This window comes from Maudiozyma barnettii (genome assembly GCF_903064755.1).
Source record: "Maudiozyma barnettii strain CLIB 1767 genome assembly, contig: KABA2_04, whole genome shotgun sequence".
Taxonomy (NCBI): domain Eukaryota; kingdom Fungi; phylum Ascomycota; class Saccharomycetes; order Saccharomycetales; family Saccharomycetaceae; genus Maudiozyma; species Maudiozyma barnettii.
Genome location: NW_024545241.1, coordinates 202,722 through 215,375, shown reverse-complemented (window position 1 = coordinate 215,375; position 12,654 = coordinate 202,722). Strand labels below are relative to the sequence as shown.

The 12,654-nt window shown below is 35.2% G+C and overlaps 5 protein-coding genes across 5 annotated transcripts; all 5 read left to right on the top strand.

The window, feature by feature from the left end:
- Window positions 1-503: 503 nt before the first annotated feature.
- On the top strand, window positions 504-2,393 carry CUE3 (Cue3p; the record flags this gene model as incomplete). The annotated part of the gene is made up of 1 exon (XM_041550166.1): window positions 504-2,393. The coding sequence occupies one exon, from the start codon at window positions 504-506 to the stop codon at window positions 2,391-2,393; it is 1,890 nt and encodes a 629-aa protein (XP_041406100.1).
- A 441-nt stretch (window positions 2,394-2,834) lies between these two features.
- On the top strand, window positions 2,835-6,449 carry NCR1 (sphingolipid transporter; the record flags this gene model as incomplete). The annotated part of the gene is made up of 1 exon (XM_041550165.1): window positions 2,835-6,449. The coding sequence occupies one exon, from the start codon at window positions 2,835-2,837 to the stop codon at window positions 6,447-6,449; it is 3,615 nt and encodes a 1,204-aa protein (XP_041406099.1).
- Window positions 6,450-6,784: 335 nt separating this feature from the next.
- On the top strand, window positions 6,785-7,357 carry SYM1 (ethanol metabolism protein; the record flags this gene model as incomplete). The annotated part of the gene is made up of 1 exon (XM_041550164.1): window positions 6,785-7,357. The coding sequence occupies one exon, from the start codon at window positions 6,785-6,787 to the stop codon at window positions 7,355-7,357; it is 573 nt and encodes a 190-aa protein (XP_041406098.1).
- A 1,063-nt stretch (window positions 7,358-8,420) lies between these two features.
- On the top strand, window positions 8,421-10,577 carry KABA2_04S02068 (uncharacterized protein; the record flags this gene model as incomplete). Its single annotated transcript, XM_041550163.1, has 1 exon — window positions 8,421-10,577. The coding sequence occupies one exon, from the start codon at window positions 8,421-8,423 to the stop codon at window positions 10,575-10,577; it is 2,157 nt and encodes a 718-aa protein (XP_041406097.1).
- Window positions 10,578-11,265: 688 nt separating this feature from the next.
- Window positions 11,266-12,612, top strand: KABA2_04S02046 (serine/threonine-protein kinase; the record flags this gene model as incomplete). Its single annotated transcript, XM_041550162.1, has 1 exon — window positions 11,266-12,612. The coding sequence occupies one exon, from the start codon at window positions 11,266-11,268 to the stop codon at window positions 12,610-12,612; it is 1,347 nt and encodes a 448-aa protein (XP_041406096.1).
- Between the last annotated feature and the right edge of the window lie 42 nt (window positions 12,613-12,654).

Sequence of the window (12,654 nt, the reverse complement as noted above, 5' to 3'; positions counted from 1 at the left end):
TCGTAATCCAAAAGTTTCAACAGGCAAATACAATCCAAGTACTCGATATCACTACTATATTAAACTGCATTGTATATAGAGGAGTGCGAAAGATGTAAATTTTGTTGTTACGATCGCTTTGTAGTATTTGCGAGATTAGGTAAGAGTTTAATTTAGGAATAATCGCATATTTTTAAGATAACGATCTACTTATAATTATATTATCATCGCCAGTAGAACATTGTTGAATATATATATATATTTAGTTTAGTCTATATTATCTCCTTACAATTTCTAATTTTGTCATTGAATCTTTCAATTGAACTAGTATAAACCCCATAGAAACGGCCTAAAAAATGTATACGCTCAGATTTCTTGACTGGTGAAAATTATGTGGTAAGAAAATACTACTAACTATAAAGAACTTCGACATTAAAAGACAGTTGTTTAGAATAGGGAAAAAGTTCACAAAATATCGATTATATAATATATATCACGATAAATACATATTCAATTATTGTATAATGGCACCCAAAGTTCTAGAGGTTGAAGGAAAAATTGAACAACTGACACTCCCAATTGTAACTTTCCCACCTTTCAAGTTGAGAGCACAATTGATAGAAAAAGATCCAGTGGTATGGTTACATTTATTAGATACCTACATCCAATACTTTCAATTTTTGAATACTGAGGAGAATCTTTCAAAATTGGATGATTCTACGCTTGATCATTTATGCATGTTTATGAGAAGCTATATAAATGAAATGGGTAATGAAGAAGGTAAACTATTAAGTTTGGGTATAAACCATGATGTTCAAGAAAATCTAACTGTACTGAGAGCATGGGTACTTACAGCATTGAAAACCTGTGGCTTGTTTTACTTGCAGATATTTGGAGAAACGTTATGGAATTTTGTGATTCTTTATGTCGAGAAGAATCCCGTTAGTGTTAGATCTTTAATCGATGGTTCTGCCAAGCCTAAAATAACAAATATTCCTAGAGTTCAGGTAAACAGAATAAGTCAAATACAACAGCACATCAAATCAATGGTGGAACAAAATAAATTTACCAGGATTGACCTTAAATCATTTCAATTTTTAATAGAGGATAAAGATTTTGCAGACAAATTTTTAACTATTAATTGGATAGAATATTTAGAGAGTTGGTGGGATAAAGGAAATAACAAGTTTTCAAAAATAGCAGAACAACTGATGATTACATGTTTACTTCAAGTTCGAAGGAAAACAGTAGTGGATGTCACTAAGTCTCTTGGAGTTAGCTCATTGGATACATTATCTATATATCCACTTCTTGGTTCGATTCTGATTAGTGAAAGGTTCAATATTTTAAGACCGGATATCAAACAAGAAATGGTATATTTGAATTTTTCTAAACCTAATGAGGAAGTGGTTAACGAGTCGAGTACAAGTGACATATTTCATAATGAATCAAATGAAGTGGAAGTATCTCAAAAGGACATATCTGCATTAGCTGATTTCTTCCCAGGTTATTCCACCTATCAATTAAGTGAATTATTAAGACGATATGATAATAATGTCGAATTAATTACAAATTTAATGTTTGAAGACCCAACAATTGTGGACTCAATTCCTAGCGAGAAACCTGCCTCCAATCATGTAAAATCAGTGGTAGATAAGGAATCTCTACCAGCATTAGAAGAATTAGAGTTACATGAAAATAGTTTGAGAGATTCTGAGATGGAGTTATCAGAACTGACAAAGAAACATGTTCCTGACGAAATTAAAAATAAAACTTTGACGAGAGCTTTGCAACTATTGTATGATGATGATGAAGATGAGAGAGATGATACATATGACGAAGCTGAAACAGACCGTTCTAAAGTATCGGGTAAAATTTCTTTTGGAGAAGATATCGACGAGAACAATGATAGCGCTGAGGCTACTGAAAAAGAGCGGGTATCCAAGTACGACCAGATTGAAGGTTACCTATGGCAATTGTTGAAAGAAGATGCAACACTATTTGAAAGAACCAAGAGAGGTAGCAAGATGAGGAAGAGTATTAAACAAGAGACAACTTGGTCTGATGAACAAATAGAAGGATGGGCTAGAATGTTACAAAAATCACCACAAAGAGCTAGAATATTAGAGGAGAAATATATGTTCAGAGGAAACGTCAAATCAGGGAAAAGATCATATGTCAAAAACCGTGACGGTGAGAATGATATAGACAACAAAAGAAGGAACGAAAGGTATGTAAGGAAACCTAAAGTTAATGTGAATGTGAATAACAATGAGAATAGTAAGGAAAGTACTCCTAAAAATGATGTTAATCAGAAGCGAAAGAATGCTAGAAATGAGAAAAACAAGGCATCTAGGGGCAATCATAATCGTAAGGCTGGACATGATAAAAAGGCATTAAGAGCGATGCCATAGTAAGAACATCGAATGGTATTTCACGTCTGCCTAAATGATTCTACCAAGTAGCATTGTCTGAATATGCTGTTATTGTCTTGGTAAACTATTCAATAACACATAATTTATTAATATATTTATAGTTTACATAATTAATACACTTTGCATTCCTCCATCCCATCAATCAATTGAGCTTGTGTGTACCCGTGGTTCTTGGCAGAACAAATATATAATACACAATGAATGCGCAGTGCGTAATAAAATTTACTATCTGGCTCGTTTAACGAGTCATTAGAAAATTAAACTTGACGTGATATATAGGTAGCAGTTGCATAAGGATTTGGAGTTTTAGCAACCTAAATTTCTATACTCTATTACCAGGTTCACTCTACTATTGCTAAATTTAAGTACTATAAATATTTAATTACAAACACAACATATTGAGCATTATACGTCGGAAAAATGTTCATATCTATAATGTTGCTACTGCAACTTTCGGTACTATATGTGCAGGCCCAGCAATGTGCGATGTACGGTAATTGTGGTAAGAAGAGTATGTTTGGTGGTGAATTACCATGTCCAGTTACAGATTTAGAATTTAGTGCACCGGCCATATCTGATGATATACGGCAGATATTGGTCGATCTATGTGGTGATGAATGGAAGAACATAGATAATGTTTGTTGCACCAAGGACCAGGTAGTGAGTCTTCGTGATAATTTGGAGAAGGCTTCACCTTTGATACAGTCATGTCCTGCATGTGTTCAAAATTTCAACAACTTATTCTGTAAGTTTACATGTTCACCTGAGCAGGGCTCATTTGTTAATGTCACAGATACAGCAATATCCCAAACCAATAAGGTAGTGGTGAATGAACTGAGTGTTTTTATAGATGATTCGTGGGCTTCTTCATTTTATGACTCTTGTAAGAATGTTAAATTTTCCGCTACGAATGGTTATGCAATGGATTTATTGGGTGGTGGCGCTAAGAATTATTCCCAATTTTTGAAATTTCTTGGCGATGCAAAACCAATGCTAGGAGGTTCTCCATTTCAAATTAATTATAAATACAAAAATGCTGATGACTTTATTACTTTTAATGATACAGTGTACGCATGTAACGATCCCGAATATAAATGTGCCTGTCCAGATTGTGAGGAAACGTGCCCAATTTTGGAGCCTTTGAAATCTAGTGTTTGCGAAATAGGAGGAGTTTCTTGCTATAATATCGGAATAGGAACTTTCTTCTTAACATTATTTGTTTTATCATTATTATTAAGTGGTGCTTATACTGGTGCTAAATATGGTCTAAATTCAGCACAATCAAATATTGATATTGTTGATAATGGAGACGAACCTGGAACGACTTCCCAGGAAATTGACGGTAATCAAAATCCACAGTCTGAAATAATTCAAAAACATAGTATAAATGATAAAATTGCTTCTTGTGCACAAAACATTGCTAAAATAGCAATCATACATCCACTAACTATAATATGGACTGCAGTTTCGGTTGTCATAATGTGTGGTGTACTGCTAATAATGTTTGGAAAATTGGAGACAAATCCAATAAAATTATGGGTAAGTGAAAGTTCACCTCAATATCAGGAGAAAGTATATTTTGATGAAAATTTTGGACCATTTTATAGAACAGAACAAATATTTGTTGTAAATGAAACAGGTCCAGTACTTTCGTATGATACGTTGAAATGGTGGTTCCAGATTGAAAAGAACATTACAGAAACATTTTTATCTACTGATAATACTACTACTTATCAAGATCTATGTTTTAGAGCAACTAGTGATTCCCCATGTGTCATTGAATCCTTTACCCAATACTTTCAAGGGAGACTTCCGGAAGAGGCATCTTGGAAGAGGGCACTGAAGATGTGTACAGATTCTCCGGTAAATTGTCTGCCGACATTCCAGCAACCCTTACGAACCAACCTATTATTCAGCAACCCTGAAAATGTATTCAACTCAAGTGCTTTTGTTGTTACATTACTCGTTGATGATCATACTTCTAAAGCCACACAATGGGAATATGCATTAGAGAAGTATTTAGTTTATTTACGAACCAATGCACCTGAAGGGTTAAGAATTAGCTTTAGCACTGAGATTTCTTTGGAGAAAGAGTTAAATGGGAACAATGATGTCATCATTGTTATTATATCTTACCTGGTTATGTTCAGTTACACATGTTTTGGTCTAAGGAGAAAGAGCGCACCAATTGGGAATCATCATAGAATAATGTTAGGTATTACAGGTATTTGTATTGTTGTGTCTTCTATTATTTGTGCCGCTGGTATATTATCAGTTTTTGGAGTTAAATCAACATTGATCATTGCAGAGGTAATTCCATTTTTAATACTAGCTATTGGTGTCGATAATATATTTTTAATTACTGAAGAATATGATAGAATTACTTTTTTGAAACCCCTAGAAGAGACTGAAGAGAGAATTTTAGAGGCTGTGAGTAACATTTCGCCCTCAATTTTTATGTCATTTGTTTGTCAATCAGGTTGTTTCCTTTTGGCAGCCTTTGTACCTATGCCTGCAGTCAGAAATTTTGCTCTTTATTCTGCCTTGGCTGATTTAAATCTGATTATCTTTTTGATTGTTTATATTGCTGTATTGTCGATATATGAAAACAAATTCAGAGCGTTACAACCTATACCTTCGAGAGCTAACAATACGGATGAGATTGAACCTATTACCCCAGAACCGACGAAATCATATTTCCTAACTCATTACTTAGAGTTTATTGACACATATCGTAGATCTTTATTAATTGGATTTATGATTGTTTTCATATTGTCCACTATTTTTTTACCGTCACTACGATTAGGACTTGACCAAAAATTGGCAGTACCGCAAGATTCTTATTTGATTGATTATTTTAATGATATCTATACATATTTCCAAGCAGGTCCTCCTGTGTATTTTGTGGTTAGAGGTCTTGATCTAACGAAACGTTCTGAACAAGTCAAAGTTTGTGGTAGGTTTACTAAATGTAAAGAGTTATCGTTGGCTAACTTTTTGGAACAAGAGCGTAAGAGATCGACTATTGTAGAACCTGTAGCAAATTGGTTTGATGATTATATGATGTTCATGTCTCCAAAATTAGAGAGTTGCTGTCGAGTGAAAAAGAATTCACTTGAAGAAATGTGTCCTCCAACATGGTCACCTCGTCGTTGTGAAACATGTCTTGCAGGTCAGGAATATAAATACGATATGACAGGATTCCCGGAGGGAGATTCATTTATTGAATATATGAAGATATGGTTATCTACACCTAGTGATGAGTGTGCTCTTGCTGGTGAAGCTCCATACTCTAGATCGGTTGTTTATGACGATATCACTGTGAAGTCATCTGTATTCAGATCTGCACATAAACCTCTTAGATCACAGAGTGATTTTATCGACGCTTACAATGATGCCGTAAGAATTACACAAGAATTAAGAGAAGGAGAATTAGATTTGGATGTATTTGCATATTCTCCATTTTATATTTTCTTTGTTCAATATGCTACCATAGTAGAGATGACCATAAAATTGTTGTGTGGTGCGTTGTTATTAATCCTAGTCATGTCTTCAATTCTATTAGAATCGATTGCATTGGGTGTTACTCTAACTTCCATAGTAGTAATGATCATGTCTAGTATCCTATTAGGAATGGTCATTGTAGGAATTGATTTAAATGCCGTGACACTTGTGAATCTAGTGATATGTGTCGGTCTGGCAGTTGAATTTTGTATTCATATTGTACGTGCATATAGTATCCAACAATCCAACACTGTTGACTCATGGACCACTATGGAAAAAGTGATGGGTACAGTTGGTGGATCTGTGTTTAGTGGGATTGCAATGACGAAATTCTTAGGGGTGTGTGTTCTTGCATTTGCACAGTCTCGAATCTTCCGTGTTTTCTACTTTGGAATGTGGATGATTTTAATATTGGTTGCATCTTTACATGCATTTATTTTCTTACCTTTAGTGTTGTCATTTTCTTGGGATGATTTAGGATATCCATGGAACAGGAATAAAACGTTAGAAATACAGGGGACTGATCAATAAAATATGTATTTGTATGCATGGCCTATATAACTACGTTATCTTTAGCTATTTAAAAAAAACATCATGTATTTCAGGAGAATGTGTCATTCTAGGGATCTGTAAGCTGCGTCATGCGATTCGGTGTTTAAACAATGGAAACGAAAAATAAATATCGGAGTCTACGATATGCATGAATACAGATAAATTAGGGGTGCATCACACAGAACTTCATATATATATATATAAGTATATTGAAGAAGAAGAAGAAGAAGAAGAAAAGGTTTTATTAAATTACGACTACATATGATAACAATTGAGATAAGACGAAGAACGAAACTGGACGTACTATTATAAGAATGAATCAATTTAAAATATTTCAAAAATATAATAAATGGTTGATCAAATATCCATATCGTACTAATGCATTAACTACAGGTGCGTTATTTGGTGTTGGAGATATAATTGCCCAGGAATTATTTCCAGAAAAAAGTGAACAGAGCTCGATCGAACAATTTGATTTGACTCGTACACTTCGTGCTACAACATATGGTACCGTGATATTTTCAGTAATTGGTGATAGATGGTATAAGGTATTAAATGGTATAAACATACCGTCGAATTATTATATACTGAAACGGTCAAAGATTGCTACATTGGTATTACGAGTAGGTATAGATCAACTTATATTTGCACCTTTTGGTCTTATATTATATTATGGGTCTATGTCTGTAATGAGTGGTGGAACATTACAAGCAGTCCGCGAAAAACTTAGATTACAATGGTGGCCTACATTATGTGCAAATTGGGTAGTTTGGCCCGTAGTGCAATTTATAAATTTTTCATTGGTACCTGTTCACTATAGATTGTTATGTGTCAACAGCGTAGCATTGTTATGGAACACGTTTCTCTCTATGCGTAATGCACAATGACGAACATCTAGACTAAAACAAAGATATAAATAGTATAACTACTGTAAATAGTAAGTTCACAGACAATCTCTCAAAACTAAATATATGGCTATTTAATAATAATCTATGGAAGAGGTAATCATCAAGTGTACCCTAACATGCAAACCCTAGCATGCAAACCCTAAATCACTAACCCTAAATCACAGCCCCACACTGATAAGAATCATCAAATCGACAGGAATTCCGCTGGGCAAACAAAGACAAAAAACAGGCAGCGATGCTTTTCTCCCTCCCCCGCCCGCGCACGGTGCGTGTGCGTGTGCGTGTGCCCCACTCTGTTCCACTGCCAAAGCAAGCTCAAAAAATACCAGCGAGTAAATTTCCAGTAAATTGAACTGAAAACACGCAGGACCAAACAATAAAACAAGGGGGAAACCCAGAATAGCGTAATTCCAGTGGGAGGAGCGGGCAGAGCCATTCCGAATTTCTGTTTTGTTTGGACTGCAACAGCGGAATTTAAAATTAGCATTGAATGCACTCCGAAGGAGGGGGACAGCAACCACAAGGAGAGAAGGTGGACTGGATTGGCTGCTAACTGAACAAATGTTGTTAATGCTAATGCAAGTGCCGTTGATAGTTTGACTGGTGGTTTATCGATTATATGAACTGAACTGAACTGAACTGAACTGAACTGAGAGGGACTGATGATCTTAATTCTGTTTCTTCTTTTTGTTTCTTTAACTTCCTTTTTAGTCCATGTCTCCTTCCTTTCCTCCCCCGGAATTGGTTTGGGTACTTCATTAATATCATATTCTACCTCTACCCCCTTGACGTTTGGATTATATAAATATTAAAAAGAACTTCTTTTTTAATATTCTACTTTTTAGTCTTTTTTTCATTGTATCAATTGAGTTGTTTCTTCTACACTGGTATCAGACATTTTATTTGTTTTGGGTATTCAATCGATAGATTATCAACCATAAATTAGAAGCCAATAGTAAATAAGCAATACTAATACTACTTTATTGTGAAATATTTATAAACTAGTTAATAAAAAAAGAAATAAGATAAGATAGATACAATAATGACACGTGATTTACAGAATCATTTGCTGTTTGAAACAGCTACAGAAGTTTGTAACAGAGTTGGTGGTATTTATTCCGTTTTAAAATCTAAAGCTCCTGTTACAGTTGCTCAATATAAAGATAGATATCATCTTTTAGGTCCTTTGAATAAAGCTACTTATCAAAGTGAAATTGAAGAAGTCGATTGGGAAGATGATTCCCAATTTCCAAATGAATTATTACCAATTCAGCACGCTTTACACAGTATGAAAGAACGTGGTGTATATTTCGTTTACGGTAGATGGTTAATTGAAGGTTCTCCACGTGTAATTTTATTTGACTTCGATTCGGTTAGACATTTTTTAAATGAATGGAAATCAGATTTATGGTCTCTTGTTGGAATTCCTTCCCCTGAAAATGACTCAGAAACTAATGACGCTATCCTATTAGGTTATACCGTTGCTTGGTTCCTTGGTGAATTAGCCCATTTGGATACACAGCATGCTATTATTGCTCATTTCCATGAATGGTTAGCTGGTGTCGCTCTGCCTATATGTAGAAAGAGAAGAATTGACGTTGTAACCATCTTTACAACTCATGCTACACTTTTAGGTCGTTATTTATGTGCAGCTGGGGATGTCGATTTTTATAATAATTTAGCTAACTTTGATGTTGATCAAGAAGCTGGGAAACGTGGTATTTATCATAGATATTGTATTGAACGTGCCGCGGCTCATACTGCGGACGTCTTCACTACAGTTTCTCATATCACAGCTATTGAGGCTGAACATCTTTTGAAAAGAAAACCAGATGGAATCTTACCAAATGGGTTAAACGTTGTTAAATTTCAAGCTGTTCATGAATTTCAAAACTTACATGCTTTGAAAAAAGAAAAAATTAATGATTTCGTTAGAGGTCATTTCCATGGTTGTTTCGATTTCGATCTGGATAATACTTTGTATTTCTTTATTGCAGGTCGTTATGAATATAAAAATAAAGGTGCCGATATGTTTATTGAATCATTGGCTCGTTTGAATTATAGATTAAAAATGTCAGGTTCAAAGAAAACCGTGGTGGCTTTTATTATTATGCCAGCAAAGACTAATTCCTATACTGTGGAGGCATTAAAGGGACAAGCCGTTGTAAAAGCTCTTGAAAATTCCGTTAATGAAGTTACTAAAAATATCGGTAATAGAATATTTGATCATGCTATGAGATTCCCTCATAATGGTACCACTACAGAATTACCAACAGATCTGAATGAGTTATTGAAACCTTCAGATCAAGTCCTATTAAAGAAAAGAGTGTTAGGTTTAAGACGTCCTGCAAATGAACTGCCACCAATCGTTACACATAATATGGTAGATGACGCCAATGATCCAATCCTAAATAAGATTAGACACGTTCAATTGTTCAATGCTTCAAGTGATCGTGTCAAGGTCATCTTCCATCCGGAGTTTTTAAACGCAAATAATCCAATCATGGGTTTGGATTATGATGAATTTGTTCGTGGTACTCATTTAGGTGTCTTCCCATCTTATTATGAACCATGGGGTTACACTCCTGCCGAATGTACCGTGATGGGTGTTCCATCTATTACCACTAATTTGTCTGGGTTTGGTGCCTATATGGAAGATTTGATCGAGGCCAACCAAGCTAAGGATTACGGTATTTATATTGTGGATCGTAGATTTAAGAATCCTGATGAATCTGTAGAACAATTGGTCGATTACATGGAAGAATTCACAAAGAAGACAAGAAGACAAAGAATCAACCAAAGAAATAGAACTGAACGTCTATCTGATCTATTGGATTGGAGAAGAATGGGTCTAGAGTACGTTAAGGCTAGACAGTTGGCTCTAAGAAGAGGTTATCCTGACTTGTTCAAGGAATTAGTCGGTGAAGAATTGAACGACGACAATATGGACGCTCTTTCAGGCGGAAAGAAGGTGAAGATTGCTAGACCATTGAGTGTTCCAGGTTCTCCAAGAGACTCTAGAGCAAACAGTGTCAGTGCTGTGTTTATGACTCCAGGTGACTTGGGTACTTTACAAGAAGCCAACACTGCTGACGACTATTTCAATTTGAGTGTAAATGGTAGAGATGATGACAATGACGATGATGACGACGATGACGATGATGAAGACGGACCTCATCCAAAGTTTGTAGGTGCCTAATCTATTGAAAAAAGAAACTAGGTTTTCATTCAATCAAGCTCTCGCATAATAGGCTTCTCTTTTTTTGTTTCCTCCCTCTCTTATTATCTGTAAATCAAATTAGCAACTACAACAAATACATACACATATACATATACAATGTAACGAATACTGCAAGAACTATTAAAATGACATTGCTGTGCCATAAGAGGCGTCCTTAAGTGTCATCGGCTGTAGTTGTATCCGAACGCCGCTCGGAGATAATTTTTCTTATAGCCATTAATGGCAATCTCAACTGACTACACAGTGGCGTGGGGGGGGCATGAAATGCTGCCAGTTCAGTTCAAAAAAACTATCGTTTTACACACAAATTAAGTAACAGCATCGTGTGGGGGACGATGGTGAATGTCTCTCATCGACGATTTTTGAGGTAATTTTCGTTGGCGAAGACCGCTTTTAGGGTTTGCGTATTTAGGGAAGAAGAGGGAGGCGTTGCCGAGGCGACTCAGCTAACAAAAGACTATTCTTCTCTTTGAGCCTAACAAACAGAGATGCCTAACCTAACTCAAGGAGAAGATAATCTTAAACAACAACTGCAAGTATATATATGTGGCACTTTTTGGATTGTTGAAGTATATCAAGAGTTTAGCTTTCCACTACTTGACATCTCAAGAATCCATCAACTAAGTATACCTAAAATACTAAAATAATGGCCACCAAAGCAGATGTTATTGATCCTAAGCTACCTGACGGTAGACTAGTGACAAAATTATTTAATAAAATTTCCGGACAACCTGATTCATTTATCAATAGAGGTAATTATGATTTTGGGAAGACATTGGGTGCTGGGACTTTTGGATTAGTACGAGAAGCTAGAAACATCTCTACAGGTGAAAAAGTTGCAGTGAAAATTCTTCTAAAGAAAGCATTAAAGGGGAATGATGTTCAATTACAAATGCTATATGATGAATTATCATTATTACAACATCTACATCATCCTAATATTGTTGAGTTCAAGGACTGGTTTGAATCCAGAGATAAATTTTATATAGTAACCCAATTGGCTACTGGTGGGGAATTGTTCGATAGAATCTTAAAACGTGGGAAATTCACAGAATTGGATGCAGTTAAGATTGTTATTCAAATGCTAGCTGCTATAGAATATATGCATGCACAAAATGTGGTTCATAGAGATTTAAAACCAGAAAATATTTTGTACGTTGATAAATCAGAAAGTTCACCAATTGTTATTGCAGATTTTGGTATAGCTAAGAAATTGAGAGGTAAAAATGATTCTATTAATAAAGCGGCAGGTTCGCTTGGGTATGTTGCTCCTGAAGTACTGACTAGTAATGGACATGGGAAACCATGTGATATTTGGTCTTTAGGGGTTATTACATATACCTTACTTTGTGGCTATTCCCCTTTCATTGCAGAGAGTGTGGATGGTTTCTTAGAAGAATGTACTGCAGGTCCATCTCCTGTAAAATTCCATTCTCCTTATTGGGATAATATTACTGATGATGCTAAAAAATTTATATTACGTGCTTTAACACTGGATCCCTTAAAAAGACCTACTGCCACACAATTATTAGGTGACCCATGGATAATGGATATGAATGTCAGCAGAGGAAATACCAATATTTTGCCAAATGTCAAAAAGGGATTCGATTTACGTGGAAAATTGCGTAAGGTTCTTGATAATGTTAAACTAGAAAACAAATTAAGAAGATTGAGAAATTTATATATTGCTGAAAATGATTTGGATGAGGATTTACAAGAGAGGGAATTGAAGGATGATCCATTGACAAATGTAACAGACTCACTACATGGGTTGAAGGTGGATTCGAAGAGGGAAATTAACAAGTTGACTGCAGAACAATGCAAATTGAAGAGTGCATTGGCAGAAGAGTCGTTCGCATCAATTGTGAAGGCTGTAGCCAGTGATCGAAAGAGATTGATCAATGGCATTACACATTCGAGTCAAGGTTCTAAATCGACAACTCAATCAGAACATTCTTCAAAGACTGAAAGTACAATAAGTGAAGAATCATGATCATTGGTGAATTAATAAAATATTAGTTTTAGAACTTTTTAA